Raw genomic sequence first — 22,550 nt, forward strand, 5'->3', positions numbered from 1 at the left:
ACCCTGGGAGGACACCCCCCAGAACCCCAACTGCTGGGGGAGCCTGAGGGTGTGGCGGGGAGGAAGGCCTGCAGTAAAGGGGCCAGGCCTCTGCCTGCGAGCACGACCCTGCGGCCGCAGCGCAGCAGCGCGGTGGGCGTGGGCTTTCACTCTTGCCACGGCGCAAAGGGATTCTGCCCAGGGGTCGGGGGCGCTTTGTGAACGCAGGAGGCGGAGCTGTCTTTGAGCGGCCCCTCCCCTATCCAGGCTCTGGGGGCCGTGTGCGGGACGCCCTGGTCATCGCTGATGATATCGCTCCACCCCCGAGGGGAGCGGAAGCCTTCCGCAGGCCCGCGTGCGTGCGTGGTGCGTGGTGCGTGCGTGGTGCGTGGTGCGTGGTGCGTGCATGCGTGGTGCGTGCGTGCGTGGCGTGCGGGCGTGCGTGGTGTGCGTGCATGCGGCACAGCGAAGGAGCCCACGCCGCTGCCTGCAGCTCTCCCGGCGGGGGCCGCCTTCCTGTGTGGCCCCAGGTCAGCGCCCTGGGACACCAGCCGCTTGCAAACGTCCTAAAGAAACATACGGATGGGACCTGCTCCCTTTCAGCCTCGCCGAGCAAGGTGCCCAGTGGAGCGGGCGAGCCCAGGCAGGCCGGGGCTCCAGGCCAGGAGGACGGAGCAGAGCCGGATGGTTGGTCGCGGTGCTGCCGGCAGGGGGACCTGGCCGCAGAGGTACGTTGTCTGTCTGGGCCACCGGGTGTGGTTGAGGGCCCTGGAGCCGGAGGCTGGATCTGGGGTCCTGCTGGCTCAGTGCCTGCCTCACCCCGGCCCCAACTACAGAGGAGGCTCCGCGGGGGTGGAGGGGGCACCTCACGTTCCCGGCAGGGTCCGTCCGGGGCGACTCCCCCTCTTGCTGGCCGCTACACGTGGGGCTGTGTCTCAGTGACCAGAGCCCCGCCCTGCGCGCTGCCCAGACGGCAGCGTCTCCAGGTGTCCCCGGTTCCCCAGGACGGGTCCTCTAGAAGGAGCCTCAAGGACGGCTCTCCATTCTCCATGCCCGCCTGCAATTAGGGGGTCCTTTGCTGCAGACGCGCCTTTCTCTGGGGCCTGCTCTGGAAGGAGTGCCTTTAGGGTAATTCCTAAGATGCAGGAGTGTCCCTAACCATGTCAGCCCCTCCCTGAGGGCCACTCCGCAGGGCCCTCCTGTGGTAGTGAACTCACCAGTCTCCCAATACCCAGAGGCAGGGTGGGGCGAGGCGTCTGGTCTCCTCCAGCGCTCCTCCTCGGGCACCACGCTGAGCCCAGGGCCGGCAGATGGCAGAGGCCGCGTCCCCCTCACCGCCCTGCCCTGCCAGGGCGGTCGAGCAGGTGGTAGGAAGCCCGCTGGAGTTGGACAGGTTGGGATGCTCTCCTGGCGCTCAGGCCTCTCCAGCCTCTATTTCTGTGGTCGAAGGGGTGCCCTGAGCTCGTGCCAGGGAGAGCGGGAAGCCGGCGCCCGCTTCCCCCGACCAGTCCCCACGAGCCGAAGCGTCGGGGCCAGAGCGCTCAGCCCCTCGTCCACCTGCTGGGGACGTGGCCCGGGCTGGCTCCTCTCTCCTGCACCCCGACTCCCAGGCTGACCCCACCCGGAACTGAACCTTGAGCCGGCCACCAGCCTGGGGCTGAGCCCATCCCAGCCCCCAGCCCCTCACGTCGTCCCTACTCCAGCCCAGGCCGAGCCTGACCCCCGGCGCCCTGGGAGGACTGGGGTGGGGTGCTGCCTGGAGCCCCAGCAGGAGCTGAAGGCCTTGGCTGTCTGTCACTGAGTGACACGGGGTTATTATGCTGTCACAGGGCCGTGCGGAATTCTCACTCCTTGCTGAGAGGCAGCACGTGGGGAAGGCCCCAGGCTTTTGCCAGCCCAGGGCCCTGCAGCCCACTGTGCCCCCCCCAGTTTCCATAACCGTCCTTAGGGTTTCCATCATGGGCCAGGGGACCAGCACAGACCGGCATCCGGAGCTGGGCAGGAGCCAGCTTGCCTTGAGTGAGGATGGGTGCCGGGCTGCAGACCACGGGGCTGCCCTGGGAAAGTACCCTCTGACCCCAGGGCAGGTGGTGATGGGGGTTCACTGGCTCCACCCTTGATTCCGCCATGCTGCCGTGTCATCCTTGGTCATGGGGATGCCGCCCACCTGCCCGGGGGAAATGATCCAGCCCCGCCCCAAAGATCGATAGAGGCAGTGCCCTCTCTCCCTTGGGGCCCCAGGGAGACCAGCCGTTGGGAAGGCCAGTGCCAAGTCCAGGTAGTATTTGTGCCGACTTGGGTGCATGTGGAGCACACAGGGGCCGAGGCACTGCTGGGGAGCTGCCTTCTTCCTGGAGCGCAGCCAAGTTGGTGTGAGGAGTGAGGACCTGGGTCGGATGGCCTCTGCCGCGTGCCTTCCCCAGAGCCTGTACGTGAGGCTGGTGTAGTGCCCACCTCAGAGGGGTGTGGTCGGGACCCGAGAGAGAACACTGCAGCACTGCCACCAACGAGGGGGTACTGTTTATTGGCACCTCCCACCTTTCTCAGTCTGAGGCAGGAAAATGGGGAGTAGGAGGACGCTGGAGACAGTGGGCGTGCACGTGACATGTTTTGCCCAGCACCACCACGTCTCCGCACCTGACAGGCTGCGTCTGCCTCTCTCTCCCAAGGGAAGACAGCCTCCCTCTGCCTGCAGCTGAGGGTGAAGTCATGGCTGCTGTGAGCTGGCCTGAGCCCTCCCAGCAGGCAGGCGCCCAGCGCGGATCTCCCCACGTGGCCTGGTCTGACTTCCCTGAGGAGCCCGGCCCCCGGCAGAAGGCCCGCAGCCTCCTGGTGTGGTTGACAGACGAGGAGGCCAAGGATGGGGACAGCTCGGTGTCGTCGGGCCGCCTCTCCGGCTCCTCGGGGGGCCATGAGTCATGCACGCCTCCCCACGGGACCTGGAAGGAGAGGACCCTCCGGGTGCTGGGGCCCCTGCAGCAGCCCAGGGAGAGCACTCCCCGGCTGGAGCAGCTGAGGGAGAAGATCCGGGCCCAGGCACGGTGGCAGGCGAGCTGCACCTCTCTGGGCACCTCGGCACCCGCCAGCGCCTCAGATCTCTACAAAGCCCGCACGCCAGCCCCCCGGAGGAAGGCCCGAAAGCCGACACACCCCGCTCCGGCCCTGGCCTACCCAGGTCAGCGGCAGCTTCCCCTGGCGAGGGACAGGCAGGGGGCGGGGGGAGAGGGCTGAGGTTGGGCTGCTGCAGGCCGGGCGGGGCTGGGTACGTGGGTGGCCCCGCCTAGGCTGGTGGCCAGCTGGGGAGGCCGGTACAGCATGCCCCGTGGCCCTGAGAGGGTCTCGGAGCCTGGGAAGCCAAGAGGAAGTAGAGTCCTCCCGGGGATGGGGGTGCATCTGAGCTGGGTTTAGGCAGAAGGAAGCATAGACTCATCCAGGAGATGGAGATGGAGATGGGTGGGTGGAAGCCAGAGGGATGGTGGGTGGGAGGGCGGGTACAGGGGGGCCGGAGGGCATGCGGGAGGCGTGGAAGGGACTGGTCCCCGGGGGGACTGTGCCCTCAGGCTTGGGCATCAAGGCCATGTTTAAAGGTTTTTGAGTGGCTGCCCAACGGGGACCTTTCCCTGGACATCTCTTCACGGCCTCTCTGTCCTCACAATTCTCCTTCTTGTCTCCTTCAGGCTCAGGCATCCTGAGTGGGGCTGAAAGTGGAGTCGAAGACAAGGCAACACCTTGCCAGGGGCGTGAGGCCTCCAGGGTCTCCCAGCGGCAGGCCTCAGGTGAGTGGCTCTGCGGCCAGCCATCCTGGCATCCCCCCACCACTGCCCCCACTGGACACTCAGGCCCAGGTGTGGGTGGCACGGTTCTGGAGCCAGCACTCTCCAGACAGCTTCTCTCTCACTCTGTGCGATTGTCTCTATTAGCTTCCCACTCACAGAGGAGGACACTGAGGGTCAGAGGGGACCCCAGCCATGAAGGGGCCAAGCAGGGATTTGAAGCCAGCCCACCATTCTCTGGAGTCCGATTTCTAACCATCAGGGAAGGAATCTAAGCAGGCCCTGAAGGGCAGGCTGGGGTCAAAGGGCAGGGGGGCTGGGCAGGGGCATCTCCTCGCTGAGCTCTCCTGCACAGAATAGGTGAGGTCTTCCCTGCATGGTCACATGCCAGGCCTGAGGTCCTCCAGGCCCCATCAGCTCCTGGGCTCATTGTTGCATCTTGCAGGCAAGAGGCGCTGCCTGCCTGTCCCGCAGACGGCCTTGCCCTGCCTGGGAGATGCTGAAGGGTCGGCAGTGGGTTGGCAGACGTCCAGATGGGGTAGGAAGGGTCCCGAGGCCCAGGGAACCTCTAGTCTTTGGCCGACTTTTTTCACTCGACAGACAGGAGGGATGAGGATGGAGAGGAGGGATGAGGATGGAGAGGAGGGATGAGGATGGAGAGGAGGGATGAGGATGGAGAGGCGGGCCGGAGCTGCTCCCGGGGGAGCGTTAAGGAGCCTCGGCGTCCCCGGCAGCGGGGCGCTTGGAGGGTTTTTAGGCGGGGGGGCCGTGGAGGGTTTGGGCGTTGGTGGGCTCGCTGTGTGTGCAGGGTGGGCCCTGGGGGGAGGAGCGGTCTCTACCGTCCAGCAGGATTCTGGAGACCCCGGGAAGCGGGGGAGAGGGCTCCGGAGCAGGGGTCAGGCTGTCCTGGAGGCCTGAGACTTTCAGGGTCTCCAGCCAGGGTTTTCCATGGGGCTGTTGGGGGAGAATGAGGGAGACCGTTGCCTATTCCAGTGGCGCCGTGGTGACCAGGGTGGAACAAAGGCTGGTCAACACTCGAGTCGGGACCCTCTGGGTGGCAGCTACAGACTCGTTTCCGGTCTGTCCCAGCCAGATGTGCAAGCCAAGCACAGCCCTAGGTGGGGTGCAAGGGGCCGGCCCGAGTGCAGCCAAGGGGCAGAACCCTCTCCCTGAGCCCAGCTCTGGCCTAACTGGGCACCGGCAGCTCCCCCAGGAGTGGGGCGCCCGCCCATCCCCATTCCAGCTGTGACTCACGCGGAATGCCCCTGTCTCTCTCCTCGGGGACAGAGGGCCCCGATGACCTCAGCTCGTCCCGCAGGTCATTCTCCCCGTCCCCACATGCAGGGGCCCATCAGCCAAACTCAGGACCTGGCCATTGGTCACTCAGGGGCCTCAGTGCCCAGTGTCATCAGTCACCAGCTCGCCCCTGGAACCCTCTGGAAGCAGGGTATGGGGCAGGGACTGGCTCTTTTTTTTTATTATTGTGGTAAAATACACATAACATAAAGTTTACCATTTTAACTGTGTTTAAGTACAAAGTTTCTTTGTTTCTGCGGGTTTGACTCCTCTAGGGACTTCATATGAGCAAAATCCTATAGGGTTTGTCCTTTCGTGTGGGCCTCGTCTTGAGGCCCCTCCTGCCAGTGGGGTTGGGTGCTGAGGACGGAGGGACGGGCTGAGGCCGGGACCCAGCTGCACCGCGGAGGCCTGGAGAGTCCCTCGGGAGAGACTTTCCCCGTGCTCCCCAGGCCCCTGGGGACGCGATGGGCCAGGCCCAGCTCTCACACGGTCACTGGCTGGTTGGCTTCTGAGATGCAGCGTCCACCCAGGGGGGGACAAAGACGAATGAGGCCAAACAGAGCAGGGCCGGGTGCCCACACTGGCCCTTGGGCAGCTGCTCCACTCCAGTCGGCCTCTCTGCCTTCTGTGGGACTTGGATCTCCTGTCCCCGCCTGTCCAACCGGGCGGATCCCACTGTGCGAAGGCCCCTCTGGGTCTAGCGCTCACTCCTCCTCTCCCTGAGGAGCCGATGTCCTGTCTGGCCGGCTGCCCTGCCACGGTTCCGTCTGTGGGCCTGTTCAGTCATTTATTCATTCAACAAACATGAGTGCCGTGGGCCGGCCCCAAGCTGGGTGCAGGGGATGGAGATGGGAGGCTATGGCTGTGCTCGGGGGCTCTCGGGACATGTGTCCAGTCGAGGCTGCGAAGGTGGGTGAGGTGAGCCCAGCCAGCGGGGGACTGCCCGGGGGGGGTGGGTTCCCATGCAAAGGGCCGTGAGGGGACAGTCAGGGGCCTCGCGAGCTGGCTGATCCCGTGTGTTGCATTGCGACTCAACCTTCTCTCCTTTCCTTCCGTCTGTCTCCTCTCTCTGAAGTTCCACGGGAGAAAACCAAAAGGATGAAAAGTAGGTCTTGCAAAAGAGAGAAGACCCCCAAGCTGCCTGCCCCTAGGAGAGCTGCCAAAGACACAGGTAGGGTTGGCCCATTCGGGGCCAGGCAGGGCGTGGGGACGGGAGGTTACCATCCAGGCTCAGGAGGTGGGCACATGGCTTGTTTCTGGAGCCAGGACGGCTGGTGCAGCGCTGGCTCCGCCTCGGAAAGGCAGGCGTGCAGTGGGGGGCATGTGAGCTGGTGGCGGACAGATGTGCATGCTTTCTCGTGACTCGGTGTCACTGGCTGAGCTCTGGCCGTTTTGCTGCCGTCGGTGGCGGGAAGCATGGCTGTGGCCTGTCGCCTGGTTTGAGACTTAGACTCCAGGCAGTGAGGCCGGGGTGCCTGTTTCCCCTGGGGTGCCCCGTGGTGGGAAAGGCTGGGTGACGTCCGCTTCCCTTGGAGACGTGTCGGCCGTCTATGACCCAGGAGAGGTCTGTTCAGGGGTCTTGGTGGTGCTGGGCCACACTCACAGAGGAATTCCTAATTCAGCTGTCTTTCCCTGAGGGCTGGGTGGGGCGTTGGCGTCCAGCAAAGACCCACTGCCCAGCCTGGTAGGTTCGTGGAGCTCGTGGGGTGAATGCGCTGGATGTGGGTGTGTGGGGAACAGAGGGGGCGGCCTTCCTCCGGGCCTGCCTTCAGCATGTTCGGGGCCAGGGAGGAGTGGCCTCGCTCAATGCCGGACTCTGTCCGAGTGTGTCTTGGGCTTAAGCGACAGTAGCTCACGTGACCCTCACGGCTCTCCTCCAGGGCAGGTGGGCTCGCTCCCACTGTGTAGATGAGGAAACTGAGGCCCAGACAGCGTCAACAGCCCTGCCCAGGACCACACAGGCGAGCCGGGGTTGGGCCCTGACAGCCCCAGGCCTGTGCTCCCTACCCGAGAGAGCCCAGCTGTGCGTACCTGGGCCCACGCCAGGGCACCTTCTCCAGGCCCACCCTCGGGGCCTGGGCTCTGGGACCACTGTACCGTGGGCTTCGGAGACGCCAGCCAGAGCCCCCTGGTTGGAGAAAGCCCTGGGAGGCTGAGGTCGGCTCTGTGGGGCCCCTGGTCTCGGAGTCAGCAGCACCGGGGGTCGAGCTGTTTCTGTGCATCTCTATGCCTCAGCTTCCCCAGGGTATGAGCTCACAGTCCTGGATGGGAGTGGGCCATGTGTGGTGTGCCCACGCCACCAGACACCGCCTTCTCTGCCCTTGGGCAGGCCGATGGTTCCAGCAGGAGGAGCACCTGTCCTCCTTCTCTGGCTGGAGGTGGGCCCTGAGTGAGGTGGGGATGTGTCGGGAAAACCTCCACCGGAACCAGAGTGAGGGATGCTGGGAGACATGGAGAAGGTTCCAGAAGGCCACTGAAAAAGCACAAAATATAACAGTTTTCTGCATCGCGTTCCCCCCACCCCACCCTCCACCATTCCTCGGCATTTTGGTTTGTTTTAACGGCTCCCTTGAAAGATGACCTGCCTTCTGCCTGACCCTGGGTCAAAAGGACGTGGGCCGCATTCGTCACCGTAACCGCCGTGTCACCCTGATGGACGTGGCCATTAGCTTCTGTCAGTTAGGAAGTCACAGCTGGGCTAAGGAGAGATGAGTTTGGGTTCAGAGGTCAGAGCCACAGGACTTGGGAATTGGATGAATTAGAAATTTGCTGTAGTTAACAAAAAATTAAATCACAATAGTTATAAAATATTCATCCATCCGGGCCGCAGGAAAACGAAGCCCGATATTTAATTTCAGATCGTAGCACCTCACTTTGCATTTTTTATCGTAGATTAGGTCGGCCCTGGAACTTTGACAGGGCACTTGGGCACTTCATCCATTTCCACAGATTAGAAATCCTCTCGTAAAAAAATTAATTGCCGTTAAACTGCTCCGTGGAAGAAAAAAATGTGCCCATCAGGACCCATTTATTGACCTGGACCCCTCTGGCGGGCTAATGGGGAAGCCAGTGATGGAGGGGCCTGGGGATGGGGGTGCCGAGAGGGGCCTGGCCAGCAGGTGGCCCCCTCCCTACCTGGTGTGGTCCCTGCCTAGGGCCCTGACCAAGGGAGTGAGGCCTTTTTTTTTTTTTTAACATCTTTATTGGGGTATAGTTGCTTTACAATGGTGTGTGAGTTTCTGCTTTACAACAAAGTGAATCAGTTATACACATACACATGTTCCCACATCTCTTCCCTCCTGCATCTCCTTCCCTCCCACCCTCCCTATCCCACCCCTCCAGGTGGTCACAAAGCACCGAGGAGTGAGGCCATTTTTATGCAGGACGCAGGACCCTCTCTGGGGAGCCCAACCCCCCAGGTCCCACTCATAGGTCGCATGTGGCAGGTGGGCAGTGCAGACTCAGTCCTGATCAGCAGATCCTGACCTTTCTGGGCAACTCCTGTAGTGAGCGTGACTGCTTCGCTTTTGCATCGTGGTGGCCTTGTGGGGAGACGCTTACAGATGGCGAAACTGAGGCACGGGGGAGTTGTCACTTGCCCGAGGCCAGTGGCTACGCAGGAGGAGCTGGGATTTAAACCCAGGTCTGGGACTCCTGAGACCTCACTCTTACCTTCCGGTGTCACCAGGGGCCTGGGGCGGATGGCGTGGTCTCAGGGAGGCGCAAACGAGGGTACCTTACAGCAGAGACCACCCACCTATCACACCCTGCCCCCTAGACACAGCACGTTCCCCAGCCCAGACCAGGAGGGACTTCAGCCATAGGCCTGAAGACAGAGCTCCTGCAAGGGGAAGGGTGGTACAGAGCCACACCCCGAGGCCACGCTCCCAGAGGCCACGCCTCAGGAAGTACCCCCCAGGCCATGACCACGCCCCCATAAGCCACGCCCCTGGAACAGCTCTGCGGGACACACCCTTCCCTGGGCTAGCTCCCCCTACCCCGGAGATGCAGGCTGTGTAAGCGTGTGAGCTTACACATGTGTGTTTGTGAGCTCAAGGCCGGCGCTGCCTCTGCCGGGGCCCTTGTGGATGGGTTTGTTACGATGGTGGGGCTGGTATTGGCATTTGGTGAGCGTAACGTGGGATTATGAAGTGAAACATGATGAATGATGTTTCTTATGTGACAGCATTTATTAAAGAAAGCTGGTTTGTGTGTGGGATGGGGTGACTGTTTCCACGCTCTCCGGGACCCCTTGTCCTGCTAACCTGACTGTCTTCCTTGAGTCCCCTCCCCTATCCCCGCTGAGTCTCACCAGTTTAAAAACAAATTAATTTCTTCTGGCTCAGAGCAAATGATCGGCCATAACATTGCCTTCCCCCTCGCCCTGTGTGAGCCCGGCTTGTGCTGGTGACTAGCGTTACTACTGGCCAGCCTTTACTGAGCGTGTGTGGTGTTCCTGGGCCTGTGTTGAATGTTTTACAGACAAATCTGAAGGGAGCACGTTTTATTACCCCCAAGGGTCAGAGAAATCAGGTCACGTTTCAAGGTCATCCTGGGACTCAGCCCTGCCAGGATGCTGGCTAATGGTTGGGGGTGTGGCCCAATCCCCAGAGGGGCCTGGACACGAGGGTTTTCGCCCCATCCCCTCCGGGAGCGTGTGAATTGGTCTCCTGGGTCTGCGTGGAGTCGCCAGCCTCCCTGTCTGGGCCAGCATCGGAGGGCCCTGGGCGCCTGGCTGTGTGTGCGTTTTCTCTTTAAGATTCTGAGTTGGTTGGTGTTTACGCTTGGAGAAAAGAACAAGCTCTGGTGAGGGTGCTGCTTGGGCCCCCTCCTTCCCTCCCTAGGCTTCCGCCTCGGCTCTGCTCCGCTCGGGGTGGCATCTGGAGTGTGGGCCTGAGGGAGAGATGCCCAGGAAGCAGTGGCATTGGGGTGCGGGCCCGGCACCTCTCTCCCAGCGACCCGTCAGACGCCCTCCAAACCCCCCACCAGACGGGGACTTTGGGGAGTCGCTCCGTTCAAAAGCCCAGGAAGAGGATTTCTGTCCCCGAGAGGCACCCTTTCGGCTCCCAGAAGGCAGGGCGCGGCCACCAGGCTTTCCTGACTCAGGGACTGCAGGACGGGAACCACAGCAGCTCCCGGGAGACGTGTCACCTCCCCCCGCGCCCCCCCCCTTAGTTTTCACCACATTCAGAGGGGGTGGCTCTGCGCCAGGTGCCCAGGCTCAGCCTCAAGTCACCCGACGTGGCACCTGCCCCCAGAGGGCTCTGTGAGTGGATGATGGGTGCAGAACCAACGGGGCCTCAGGGAGAGGGGAGGGTCCGGCTCTGCTCCTCCTGAAGCCCTGCAGCTCTGGCCACCCCTGCGACTACCTGTCTTTGCAGGACACGGCAAGAAGTTGGGAGCTGGTGAGAGTTCCCCTGTCTGCCCCCGGCTGCCTAGATCAACCTCTGCCCGCAGCGCCCCGCAGGTGTCAACCAATGCTCCCCACCTGGCTTCCTGCCATCAGCCCGTGAACATCCAGGCTGCTATGGCTGTCCTTCGAGACCTCCACCAGCAAATCCAGGCCAGCCTGGAGCTGGCCCAGGGCCACCACCCAAGGCGAGGGCTGGAGCCGCGGGACCTGGCGGGGAGGAGGTGGCAGAGCCCCTGGAAGCCCCCAGACTTGCGGGGCTCCTGGAAGAGCCCTCGGGCCGTGACGGAGGGGGTGCCTGCGTCTAAGAGGGCTGGGAGCCTGCCCATGGCGCTGAGCTGGAGCGCCTCGGCCAGGTGGGAGTCCTATCCGCAGAGGACCTGGGCGGCCCAAGGACGAGATCCCTCCTTCCGGGGACCCGGGAGCCCCACGGAGAGGCTGAACTCCTTCCCTCAGCGGCCCTGGAGCGCCTCGGCCAGGCGGACCTCCTGTCCACCAAAGACCTGGGCGGCCCAAGGATGGGACCGCTCCCTCTGGAGGCCCGGGAGCATCCCTGAAAGATGGGGCCCCTTCCTGCAGCAGCCCCGGAGCACCTCGTCCGGGCAGGCTTGGGGTCTGCAGAGGGCCTGGACCTCTTGTGAAGACCGGGAGGGCCCCGCCCGAAGGCCCTGGAGCCCCGCCTTCACGCAGGGGCCCGACCCCCGGTGCCAGGGCAGGGGTCCACTGCTAACCCCCGCGGGGGCGAAGCTCACCTGGCCAAGGCCCAGCCAGGGTGCCCTTTGGAACATGCCTGGGAAGGAGAATGAGGTGCGACCCCCGCCGCCCTGCCCGAAGCCCCGGGGGCCCCTCCACAGCTCCGAGTCCCTGCGGGAGTTCATCCAGCAGAAGATGGAGCCCTGGTGGCAGCAGGCCCTAAAGGAAAAGGCCTCCGCCACGCAAGCGCTGGAGCTCAGAAACCAGAGGCTGCAGGGCGTCTACAGGAAGCAGAGGGAGGCCGTCCCCGTGGTCTCCCAGACGACGCCCGGCATCGTGACCTTCGTCCCGCATTCTGCACAGTCCGGGGTATGCACCAGCTCAGCCACCGAGGTCCCCCGGGGTCCCCTGGCTGTGGCAGGGCTCTGCAGGGACCCCACTGCCTCTGTCTCTGTCCCCAAAGAGGGGACCCCTGAGGGACCCAGCCTGAGACCCTTGTGGAGGCCGGGGCCAGCTCTGAGGCTGAGACAGGGCCTGGGGTCTTCTGGTCCAGCCTGGGCTCTGATGACGTCCTTCTCCTCTGCTTTAGGGCCTGGAAGCCACCGGGGGCCCAGGAGCACCTGTGCCGCAGTGGAGCAGGGTGACTTCCGGCATGGTGCTGGGGGACCAGGACGCCCCGGGCAGGTGGGTGTGCAGGGGCTGGGACTGCATTTCCCGGGGGGGCTCTCCCGGGCCGGGGGTCGCTCCCTCCGTCCAGAGCTGCACGGAGCCTGTGATCAGGGCTGCGTTAGTTTTCACTGAGGTGAGCTTCCCGTCACGTTAGGTTAACGTTTATAAAGAAAACTATTCAGTGGCATTTGGCACGTTCACAATATTGTGTAACCACCACTTCCATCTATTCACCAAAAACATTTCATCACCCTGAAAGGAAACCCGTCCCCATTAGCAGTCACTCCCCAGTCTGCCGTCCATCTGTGTGTATGCATTCACCTGTTCTGATGTCTCGTGTCAGTGGAATCATATAGCATGGGGCCATTGTGCCAGGCTTCTTTCCCTGAGCGAGTTTTCTAGGTTCATTCACGTTGTGGCCTGTGCAGGACTTCCTTCCTTGTCATGGCCAAGTAATATTCCACTGTACGATCTCCAGGTTCGTCCACGTTGTGGCCTGTGCAGGACTTCCTTCCTTGTCATGGCCGAGTAATACTCCACTGTACGATCTCCAGGTTCGTCCACGTTGCGGCCTGTGCAGGACTTCCTTCCTTGTCATGGCCGAGTAATACTCCACTGTATGATCTCCAGGTTCGTCCACGTTGCGGCCTGTGCAGGACTTCCTTCCTTGTCATGGCCGAGTCATACTCCACTGCACGATCTCCCACGTGTTGCCTACCAGGGGCAGCTGATGGACTTGTGTGCTGTTCCCCCTTTTGGCTGCTGTGAGTGGAATGTCTGAGCGCCTGTTTTCGGCTCTCTGGTGCACGCACCCAGGAGTGGCATTGCCGGGTTGTGTGGGCTCCATATTTAACTGGTGGAGGAACTGCCAGGCTGTTTCTGGCAGTGACCGCACCGTTTTGCATTCCCACAGCAGTGCACGGGAAATCCAGTTTCTCCCTGTCTTCACCAACACTTATTTTCTGGGTTTGTTTTCTTTTCCCTTGCATTCGTTTTTGCTCTGTTTTCACTGCCGTGTTTTCATTTTTCTGGGGCAACTGTCCAGGAGGCCACTCCCCGAGCAGCATCTTGAAGTGCAGGGTGGGAGACCTTCCCCCACTTTGCTGGGGGAGTTGAGTGTCCAGGCTCCCTAGAGGCTGGCCTTCCCAGCTCTTGCCCTCACGGCGAAGGGCTCCGGGGAGTGCCCCGTGGGCTCCAGGCCAGTGCCAGCCACTTCCTGGCCACCTGCCCAATAAAGGAGGGGGAACTCACAGCCAGGCTCCTAGGGTATCATCCGCCCATGGCTAGGGGGAGGAGCTGGCCCAGAGGCTAAAGACAGGGGTCCCCACAAGATGCCGCCCACCGGGAGCTTCCTGCCCTGGGCTCGCTCTGAGCCTGGCTCCTGCATGGGTCTTTGGCAGCCAGAGTTCTGGGAGGGGGCTTTGGGCTGAACCCTTTGGAGCTCAGCGCCCACCCCTCTTTGCAGCCCCTCGACCCCCCACCCGTCCACCTCGGTGGGATGGACACCCTCCCCTGGCCCCTGGCTCCTGGAAATTGCCCTCTCTGGATCCTTTTTGTTTCATTTGTCTTTAAAGTGCGCACTCCTCCCCAAGATTCCAGGTCCACAGGGCTGCCCAGGGGTGTGCGTTGTTTTTTAACTTTTTAAAGTTGACATCTGATCATATCCAGACAAGGGCGCAGGTCCTAGGTGTGCAGTTCAGTGAATGCTCGCACGCTGAGCACGTGTGTAACCTGCACTGGGGCTGAGAAACCGCTCACACCCGAGGGCAGCCCCCCGCCGTGGGAAATGCTGGCAGGGGCTCCTGCCTGTCGGGCTCCTTCTGCTGGGCACGATGCTGGAGGGGGGGCTATCTCTGTGGTGGAGGAGGCTGCAGGTCCTTCATCGTGCTTCACTCTGTCCTTTTTTTTTTTTTCCACTTAAAAAAATTGTGGTAAAATACACAGGACAAAATTGTAAAATTTTGTTAAGATCATAAAATCTTAAGCAGTTTTAAGGGCACAGTTCAGGGGCATTACGTACATTCACACTGCTGTGCGAACATCACTACTATCATCTCCAGGACTTTCTCATCTTCAGTTTCACAAACTGAAACTCTGTCCCTGTGAAACACTCGCTCCCCATCCCCCACCGCCCAGCCCGGGGCCCCACCGTCCTACTTTCTGTCTCTATGAATCTGATTCCTTCTGGGACCCTTTTGTGACTGGCCTGTTTCACTCAGCATGACATTCTCAAGGTTCATCCATGTTGTAGCCTATTTCAGAATTTCTTTCCTTCTTCAGGCTGAATGCTATTCCATTGTATGGATGGATCCCACCTTGTTTATTCATTCGTCTGTTCATGGACACTTGGGTTGCTTCTGCCTTTTGGTTGTGAATGGTGTTGCTGTGAACATAGGTATGCAAACATCTCTTCAAGCCCCTGCTTCCAATTCTGTGCGATATGTACCCAGCATTAGAATTGCTGGGTCATATGAGAATTCTGTGTTTACTTTTTGAGGAACCTCCATACGGTTTTCCATTTTATATTCCACCAACTGCGCACGAGGGTTCCAACTTCTCCACGTACCTGTCAACACTTGTTCTTTTCTTTTTCTTTAGTAGTGCTCATCCTAAAGGGTGTAAGGTGGTATCTCATCGTGGCTTTTTAAAAATTTATTTATTTGGCTGCACTGGGTCTTAGTTGTGGCATGCGGGATCTTTAGTTGCGGCATGCGGGATCTAGTTCCCCAACCAGGGATCAGACTCGGGCCCCCTGCATTGGGAGCACGGAGTCTTACCCACTGGACCACCAGGGAAGTCCCTCACTGTGGCTTTCATTTGCATTTCCCTAATTATTAGTGATGTTTAGCATCTTTTCACATGCTTCTTGGCCATTTGTATGTCTTCTTTGGAGAAACGTCTATTCAAGTCTTTGCCTGTTTTTTCATTAGGTTATTTGGGTGTTTGTTGTCGTTGAGTTGTAGGAGATATACTCGGGAGTAATCTCTGATCAGATCTGGGTTTGTAAATGTTTTCTCTCATTCTGTAGGTTGTCTTTTCGTTCTGTTGATTGGGTCTTTTGATGCGTGTAAGTTCTTAATTTTGAAGTAGCCCGGTTTATCTATTTTTTTCTTTTTCTTGTTACCAGTGCTCTTAGTGCCGTATCCAAGAAATCATTGCCAGCCATCCTCCTCCTTTCTAACAGCCACGTGTGGTCTGCCCTATGGATGCCCCATAATCGCCCCCTGGTCATAAGTTGACGCAGTGAATAGACTCTGGGCCTGGCACAGAAGCTGCAGCTATGCGCATCCCTGCACATGCGTGTTTCCCACGCGCCTGGAGAGGGTGCCCTAGGGCTGACCGTCTTCCCCTCTCTCCCTGCAGCTTCTGCCTGTGTTTGAACAGAGCCTTGAACCCGGCCGAAACTCTGGAGGTGGGAGGCCCCCGAGATGGCTGGGAGGGCGCCCCCCTGCTGACGTCGGCCAGTTCTTCCCTGGGCCCCCTGCAACTCCAGGACCTGACCAGCCACTGCTCAAGCCCGGGGCTGTGCATCTGCCTGGACCCCGAGGAGTCCGAACGCCTGGGCGCGCCAGGCCCCCTGCACTTCCGGTACAAGCAGGCTCGGCTGCAGGCCCTGGAGACCATGGCCAACGTCCTGAAGCAGCGAATCGACGTCCTGACCGACAGGCTGAGCAGGTCCGAGGCGACGGACGCGGCGGGGGGGCCCGTGCCAGGCCCGCCGCCCTCGAGCTCCAGCACGCCAGCCTGCCCCAGAGCCCTGGTGCCCAGCGCGGGCGGAGGGGCACCCTGGGACTGGGCGGGCATGCGGGCCAGGCCGCTTCTCTCTACCATGTGCTTCCCGGACACTGAGACGCTGACCTGGAGCCCTGGCTGGGAACGGCTGCAGAGCGTCAGCCCGAGGGGCCGCCAGGCCAGCAAGCCCCAAGGTAGGGCCGGCCCCGGGGCCGCAGATGACCACTTGCCCCGTCGGTGGCCAGGGGGACCCCACTTTCTCCTTGCCTCTGGGTTTCTTCTCCTGAAAGGGGCGGGGGTACATTGACAAGACCACAGCAATTGTCCCTCTGCAGCTGTTGTCACCATCTTGCCTCTGGCTGGGGGAGGGGTGGGGCCTGGTCCTGAGCCTGACGTGCCCACCACCTCTCTGCCTCCTGCAGAGGGGCAAGAAAGCAGGACTAGGGTCCCTCCTGCCAGGGGGGTGGGGGCCCTGTCCTCACTCCCCACCGACCAGCTTACCGGCACCCGTCTCTCCAAAGGTTTCATGGAGGATGGGCGCTCGGAGCGGGACAAGAGGCAGGCGAGAACCCTGGCTTCCTTGCAGACCCTCAGCCCCTTCGCAGGGAGGTAAGCCTGGGCGCCACTCCTGAGCAGCCTTGTGCCCCCAGGGTGGGTGCCGCCAGGGTGGGTGCCGCCAGGGTGGGTGCCCCCAGGGTGGGTGCCGCCGGCCCGTGGCAGAGCCCGTACAGGTCCAGTGACATGGCTTCTGACCCGCCCGGGGAGAGGTGCTGGCCTCGGACGCCTCTGGCGGGGCTGTGCACAGTGGGCCATGCGGAAACACTCGGCCAGGCGTCCTGTGTGGCTGGCAGGCTGGTTGTGTCTGGGGGACACGGAGACAGGCAGCCCTCCATCCGGTCGGTGGCCCATGTCGAGTTCTCAGGACCACCCGTCCACAGCCCCTTGCACCTTCTCGTGGCTTCCGTCTCCAGCACTGGCCTCCTCTGGGGTCACTTCACACAGGTCCCTTTGCACGGGCCCAATTACAGACAGATGACCGGCCCGGGGCAGGGGCACTTGCGGCCAGCCCCACCTGGGCCTGCAATGTGGCCTCAGTAGCTACCACCCAGGGCCAGCCACTCTCCTGGGGACCTTCTGCTGTTCCAGGCCTCAGCCCAGGCTCCCAGAGTCTCGGCCGGCCTCCCCCTGAGGTCCAGCTACTGTCACTCCCTGTTCTCTCTGTCCTCCGGCTCATTTCCCCCCAGCAGCCAGTGACCCTGCTCTGTACCCCCAGCCCCTCCAGGAGGGGGCGTCCTCCAGCCCGGGGCAGGTTTTGTCCACAAAGGCTCCAAAGGTTGGGCTGCGCAGGGGAGCTGCCTTCTTGTCACCTGGCCTTCCCTGAGCAGCTGTGGCCCCCAGTCTTCCCAGGATTCGGGGACAGGCTTGTCTCCTTCTGCAAGGACACCCCCCTCTCCCGCCCCCAAGAACTGTTTCTTCTGCCACATCGCCTGCCTGTCTGCCCAGGGGTTCCTGCAGGCGCGGGTCCCCAGCCCCGCCCACCTCCTTCCTTGGCACCTGCACCAGGAGGTTGTCAGACACCCCTGGCCCCCTCCCCTCTCCGTCCTGGGGCTGAAGCGCCGGGGGGCAGCCGTCCCTGCCTGGCCCCCACGCAGGCCCTCCCTGCTTGCCCGCTCACCTTGTGCGTCCTCCGGGACTCCAGGCTCGACAGCTCAGAACCGGGGCGGGGGAGGGGGGTCCAGAGGGGGACAGGCCAGTGGATGGTCTCCGGGGGGCTGGCCTTGGCTCGTTGCCAGTGTCGGCCATCGCCCGATGCCGGGGGCTCCTCCCCGCCCCCTTCACCCGGTCTGTCCCCGGCTTGCTGCCCTCGTGTGTGCGGCTGCCCTAGGGCCTCCGGGGGTCAGTGCAGATCCCAGGTCTGTGCTTAAAGCTGGTGGCCTTGAGCATATTCACGGCCCCCCCTTGGAGATGGGAGGTGGCCCTGAATCCACCCTGATTCCCCCAGCCCTGCCTCACCCTCCCTCCCGTCCCCCAGCCCCTCCCCTGCCCAGCCTCAGCGCAGTTACTGAAACTGAATTGTTGACACCAGTAGGGGTCAGCATCGGGCTGGACTTCACGTCCTCTGCACCTACCCCCCCATCCTGCTCCCCGTCTAGAGCTTGAGAAGGGGAGACGGGTGGGAGAATTCTCCAGAGGTTACTTTCGGTGCCCTAGGCTCTAAGGTGAACAGCCTACAGCTGCTGTGTGTCCCGCTGCTGGACAGCCAGCAAGGTCCCTGGGGCTCAGGCCCAGAAGGTGTCAAAGCCGAGGGGTGTTTGGGACCTTCCCACCAGGGGCACTGTGTCTCCCTCCCCACCTCAGCCTGACCAGGCCGGGAGAGACAGGAGGAGGTGGAAGTCGTTCAGAGCCGTGCCCTGGGCGTCCCAGCACCCTTGGAGCCAGGGATCAGGGCCCAGGGGCTGGCTGGGCCTCTCAGGCCTCCGGAAGGCACCTGGCCCGGCCCAGTCTTCTAAACTAGCAGTCTCCACTCACTGCTTCACGGGGCTGCTTTGCTGCCGTGCCTCTGGTCACCTCCCTCGCTGCCCGAGTGAGTCCAAGGATGCAGGTCACAGCTCTCCTCTCCAGGGCCTGGCCCGTCCTGCCACCTCTCAGGCCAGTTCCTGAGTCGGGGTGGGTCTCCTCCACCGAGTCCTTTCCCTGCTGGGGCCACAGTGCTCAGTGGCCAGGTGGGGGCCAAGCTTGTTAACCAGCATCATGCGGTGAGGACACCAGGGTTTCCCACCCCCCATGGGGCTTGGGCCCCTGAGGCCCAGTCCACCCCAGCGTCTCTGGAAGGAAGGACAGAGGAGTGTGTGCCCCAGCTGTGTGCCTGCCGTCACCACGCAGGCCTCCCTGCACCTCATGCAGTGCTTGCAGCAACCCTGAGGGATGTGTGCTCATCCCCATTTTACAGATGGGGAAGCTGAGGCTGGCAGAGGAGAATTGACCTTGCCCAGGATCACGTAGCCTGGGGGAGGACAAGCCAAGTTTCAGACCCAGGGCATGGACTCCAGAGCCCCCAGTTTTTCTGCTACACCCGTTCCCTGGCCAGTGGTTCTCAAACTGTTCCCTGGGGACTCGTTAGAAATGTAGAGTGCCCGGCCCATCCCAGCCCGCCTGAATCTGCTATGCTGGGGGTGGGCCCAGTGATCAGGCGATTCTGATGCTCACTGAAGTTTGAGAATCACTGCCCTAGAGAATCTAGACCAGTGGTCAGCAAGCCACAGCCCTCTAGACCCACCGTCGGTCTTTGTAAATAAAGTTTTATTGGCACACAGCCATGCTCATCATTTACATAATGAGTGTGGCTGCTTTCCTGCTACAAAGGCAGAGCTGAGTGGTTTCCACGGAGACAAAGACCGTGTGGCCTGCGTCTGTTCCTCTGTGGGAAATGTTTGCCGTCCCTGCTCTAGACAATTGAGGGAGAATGGCTTGTGGACCAATGACATTCCCTTTAAGTAGCCTTGGAGGACGCAGCTCCTTCCTGCCCTTTGTTGATCCCAGGTGGGGGTTGTAGCATCCTAAGTTCTGGGTTGGGAAGGAGGGAGCTAAGAGTCCCCCTGTCTCCATGATTACGCATTCCTGGAGCAGCCCCTGCTGCCCCTGCCTCTAGGAACCCACCCCTGACCATCGGAGCCCACGGTCAGCGCTCCTGCCCCAGCATCCCTGGGGTCATTCTAGGATCAGCCCCTGGGCCCATCCCTCACCTCCTCAGCATCTCTCGTCTGGGCCGCAGGGCCGCTCCCTCTTCCTGGAACAGTCTTTTCACGCCATCTCGCCGGCAGGCCTGCGAGCTGTAGGGTAGGGGCGGGGTGGTGGGTCACCTGGGAAGAACAGCAGGTGCTCAGCGAACACCTGTGGGGCTGAAGGAGGGCCCACCTCCATGGTCTGCAGGTGTGGCCGGTGTCTTCAGTCACCCAAGGGCATCCTGGGTCACTCGGTGCAGGAGGGACAGCCACGTGTGCTGATGAGGCGTGAAGTGAGGCGGGCTGTCGGCACAGCTCGTCCGAGCCCGTCACACACACCTGGGCTGCACAGTCATCTGTGCCCCAAGCCCCTAATCCGGGCAGCTGCAGCCCATCTGTGCCCGGCGGCTCTCCCACCCCCCCTGGACTGCTGCCCTCTCGGGGGGGCCCAAGGCCACGCCTTCCTCCTTCTCCTGTGGCGGATGTGCTGGGCAGCCCCGGGTGAGGCTGAGCTCGCCCTGATGGAGGGCAGGTCTCTGAGTCTAACTGGACCAGTTTGACCCCGGCCTCCTTGGTCATCCGGCCAGCTCAGGCCCCTCTGTGGACAGGGCAGCAGTGCCGGCACGAGAAGATGGTCCTGAGGCTTAGAGCTAAGATGTGGGCCCTGCTCCACTCTGGGCCTGGTGGACAGTCCTCCTTAGCAGATGTCCGAGGGGACAGAGGCAGAGGACATGCCCCATGCCCGTCACTGCCAGAGCAGACCCAGGGCAGGTGAGGGCTTCCGGGCGAAGGGCGCTCTGGTGCTGGCCCCAGCGCCGATGGCGACCGTGGACGCCGAGCGCTCCTGCTGGGCGCTGGTCCCCCTGGGTCCGAGTGCAGAGCCCTGAGTCGCCGCTCACAGACCAGGCCCCGCCTGCTCGCCACTGCCCTCCTGGCCCTCTGGTCCTTTGGCCCTTGGGTCTCCCTGGCCACTGGGTCTGCAGGAGAGCCCAGATTACCACCCCTCCCCGCCCAGCCCTCAGCTGTCTCCTGCCTCGAGGATGTTCGCTGCTCACACAGGTGTTTGTGTGTCCCCAGCTCACTTGGGGCGCCAGACCCCCGCTGCGGCTCCCTGCGGCTGGAAGAGATGCGGTCGGCCAGAGGGGCGGGCTTGGTCACGCCCTTGACCCTCCGGAGCTGCGGTAAGGGCGAGCCCGTGGACAGGCCCTGGGCCGGCTGGTCGGGTGGCCAGGGAGATCCGCTGGGGACCCGCTCCACGGCCTGATGCTCGGCCAGGTTCTGCGGGTGTGGAAAGATGCTTTTCTGCGTGGAGAGCGTCCACGCGTCAGTATTAAAGTTTTCTGGAGGCTCTCGGGGCCCAGCCTCTTGCTGTGTTCTCTCGCCATCCATGCTTCTGTTGTGAGTTTGCTCCCCCGAGAGTCAGCGGCTTGTCTCGTCAACGGCTCTGCTCCCGGGGCCCAGCCTTCTGCCTTCTCCTTTGAGCCGAAGGGTTTTTCCCCCGTTATAGCAGAGGAGGCTTGCCCAGGGCCCCAGGGCTGGTGCATAGCCAGGGCCGGGGCAGGGGCTGCTCCCGCCTGGAGCCCTCCTGGGTTCAGGCCTTCTTCGTGGCAGCAGGCCGGGCCTAAGCCCCAGCGTGTGCGGAGCGGGGCGTGGGCTGGACTGTGGGACGCTGTGTCCAGTGGGGGCTCAGGGAGGGGCAGCTGGAGGTCCCTGGCACGGTGCTGGGGACCGAGCACCTGCTCTGAAAGGCTTGGGATGTGACTTGCCGTTTAAGCCTCATTTTCCAGTTGGTTTTTTTCCAAAAGTTTTAAGAGCGGGAATAAAAACATGCTCACGTCTGTCTGTAGGAGAATCGGGTACTGCAGATGCCTTCGGAACAAACCCCCAACCCCTGCTCCGCTCAGGAGTGGCCCCAGATAAAACCTGCACCTCCTTACAGGGCCGGCTGGAGTCGCCCATCTCACAGGGTGGGCAGTGAGGCGTGTGGGGTCAGTGGCCTGCGAAAGGCCCGGGGGCAGTTAGAAGCCCCGGGTTTCCCCCTGGTGTCTGGGTGAGGGGAAGGGAGGGAGGAATTTCAGCCCTGGGCTCTGGCGTCCCGCAGACCTGGGGTTGCAGCACGGGATGTGGCAGACCCCTCGTGGACGAGCAGCTTCCCCAGGGGCTGCCCGGCAGCGGCCTCCCTGACAGACGCCTGCCCCTCCCTGGAAGACAGAGGGCCCTCAGGCCAGGCAGCGGGGGGCTGGGGCCAAAGCCCTCAAGGGGCTGCCAGAACCCTCCTGCAGACCAGGCTTCCTCAAGCCCACCGGGGTGGGGCATATGTGTGCTGTTGGACACGTGCACGTGCATGTGTGTACGCGTGTGTGTGTGTGTGTGTAGAAGGGGCCCCGGGTCCTCTGAGGCAGGGGGCTCTGTGCCACCACATCCCCCTGCCCCTCGCTCTGGGAGACTTTCCCAGCATGGGGAGGGGCTGCTGGGGAGCCCCCTGGTTTCTTGGTTCATCTTCCCTGTGCTCAGAACAAGCTCGCTGAACACCTGCTGAGCCTGGCACTGACTGGGCACCAGGCCATGCCCTCAAGGTGCCTGCCTTTTGGGGAGGGTGGGGCAGGTGGTCAGAAGACACACGTTACAACACATAGCACGTCAGATCCTGGCCAATAAGTGCCCAAGGGGAGAATCTACCCCGAAGAGGGTAGACATTTCCAGCCCCTCCTCGTCCAGGAAGTGCGGCCCAGTGAGGGGCAGTGAGCTGCCTGGGGCGCCCAGGGACGGGCTGGGACCAGGGCGTGGGCTCAGATGCCAGTTCTCTATCCACCCCTCTCCGTCCTCCTGGCTGAGCTGGAACCGGGAACCTGGGCACCGCCGTCTGTTCCAGAAAGCTGGGAGAGCTCGGGCAACCCTGGCCCCTCTGCACCATCAGCTGCGTCCTGTCTGTAAAATGGCGTAACGCAGGGACTCAAGGAGCTAAGACAGAAAGCAGGAGGGCCGAGCACTGCAGCGCCCTTGGCTTCCACTCCTGCTGGTCCCCAGCGCCAGCTCACTGCGTCCTCCCGGGACGCACAGCCCACGTGCACCCTGTAAACTTGTGTCCACCCATGCAGGGTGGGCAGGCGATGCCCAGGGCGGCAGCAGGGAGGTGGTACAGCGCCTCGGGGGACGGGCAGCCCCGCCTGGATCCCATGGTGAGGGCAGAGAAGGGCATCCTCTCAACATCCCTAAGGGGAAAACCATCAGTTGCTGGTTGAAAGGACAAAATCCCTGGATGGTGGACCACAC

At 62.3% G+C, this 22,550-nt stretch overlaps 1 protein-coding gene across 1 annotated transcript; it reads left to right on the plus strand.

The window, feature by feature from the left end:
• The first annotated feature begins 561 nt into the window (after window positions 1-561).
• On the plus strand, window positions 562-20,638 carry CCDC187 (coiled-coil domain containing 187). Its single transcript, XM_060299901.2, has 9 exons — window positions 562-707; window positions 2,649-3,154; window positions 3,663-3,755; window positions 6,127-6,222; window positions 10,433-11,523; window positions 11,744-11,838; window positions 15,187-15,749; window positions 16,077-16,164; window positions 20,355-20,638. The coding sequence occupies exons 1-9, from the start codon at window positions 562-564 to the stop codon at window positions 20,539-20,541; spliced, it is 2,865 nt and encodes a 954-aa protein (XP_060155884.1). The 3' UTR covers window positions 20,542-20,638.
• Window positions 20,639-22,550: the final 1,912 nt, after the last annotated feature.

Source organism: Globicephala melas, chromosome 6 (genome assembly GCF_963455315.2).
Source record: "Globicephala melas chromosome 6, mGloMel1.2, whole genome shotgun sequence".
Lineage (NCBI taxonomy): Eukaryota > Metazoa > Chordata > Mammalia > Artiodactyla > Delphinidae > Globicephala > Globicephala melas.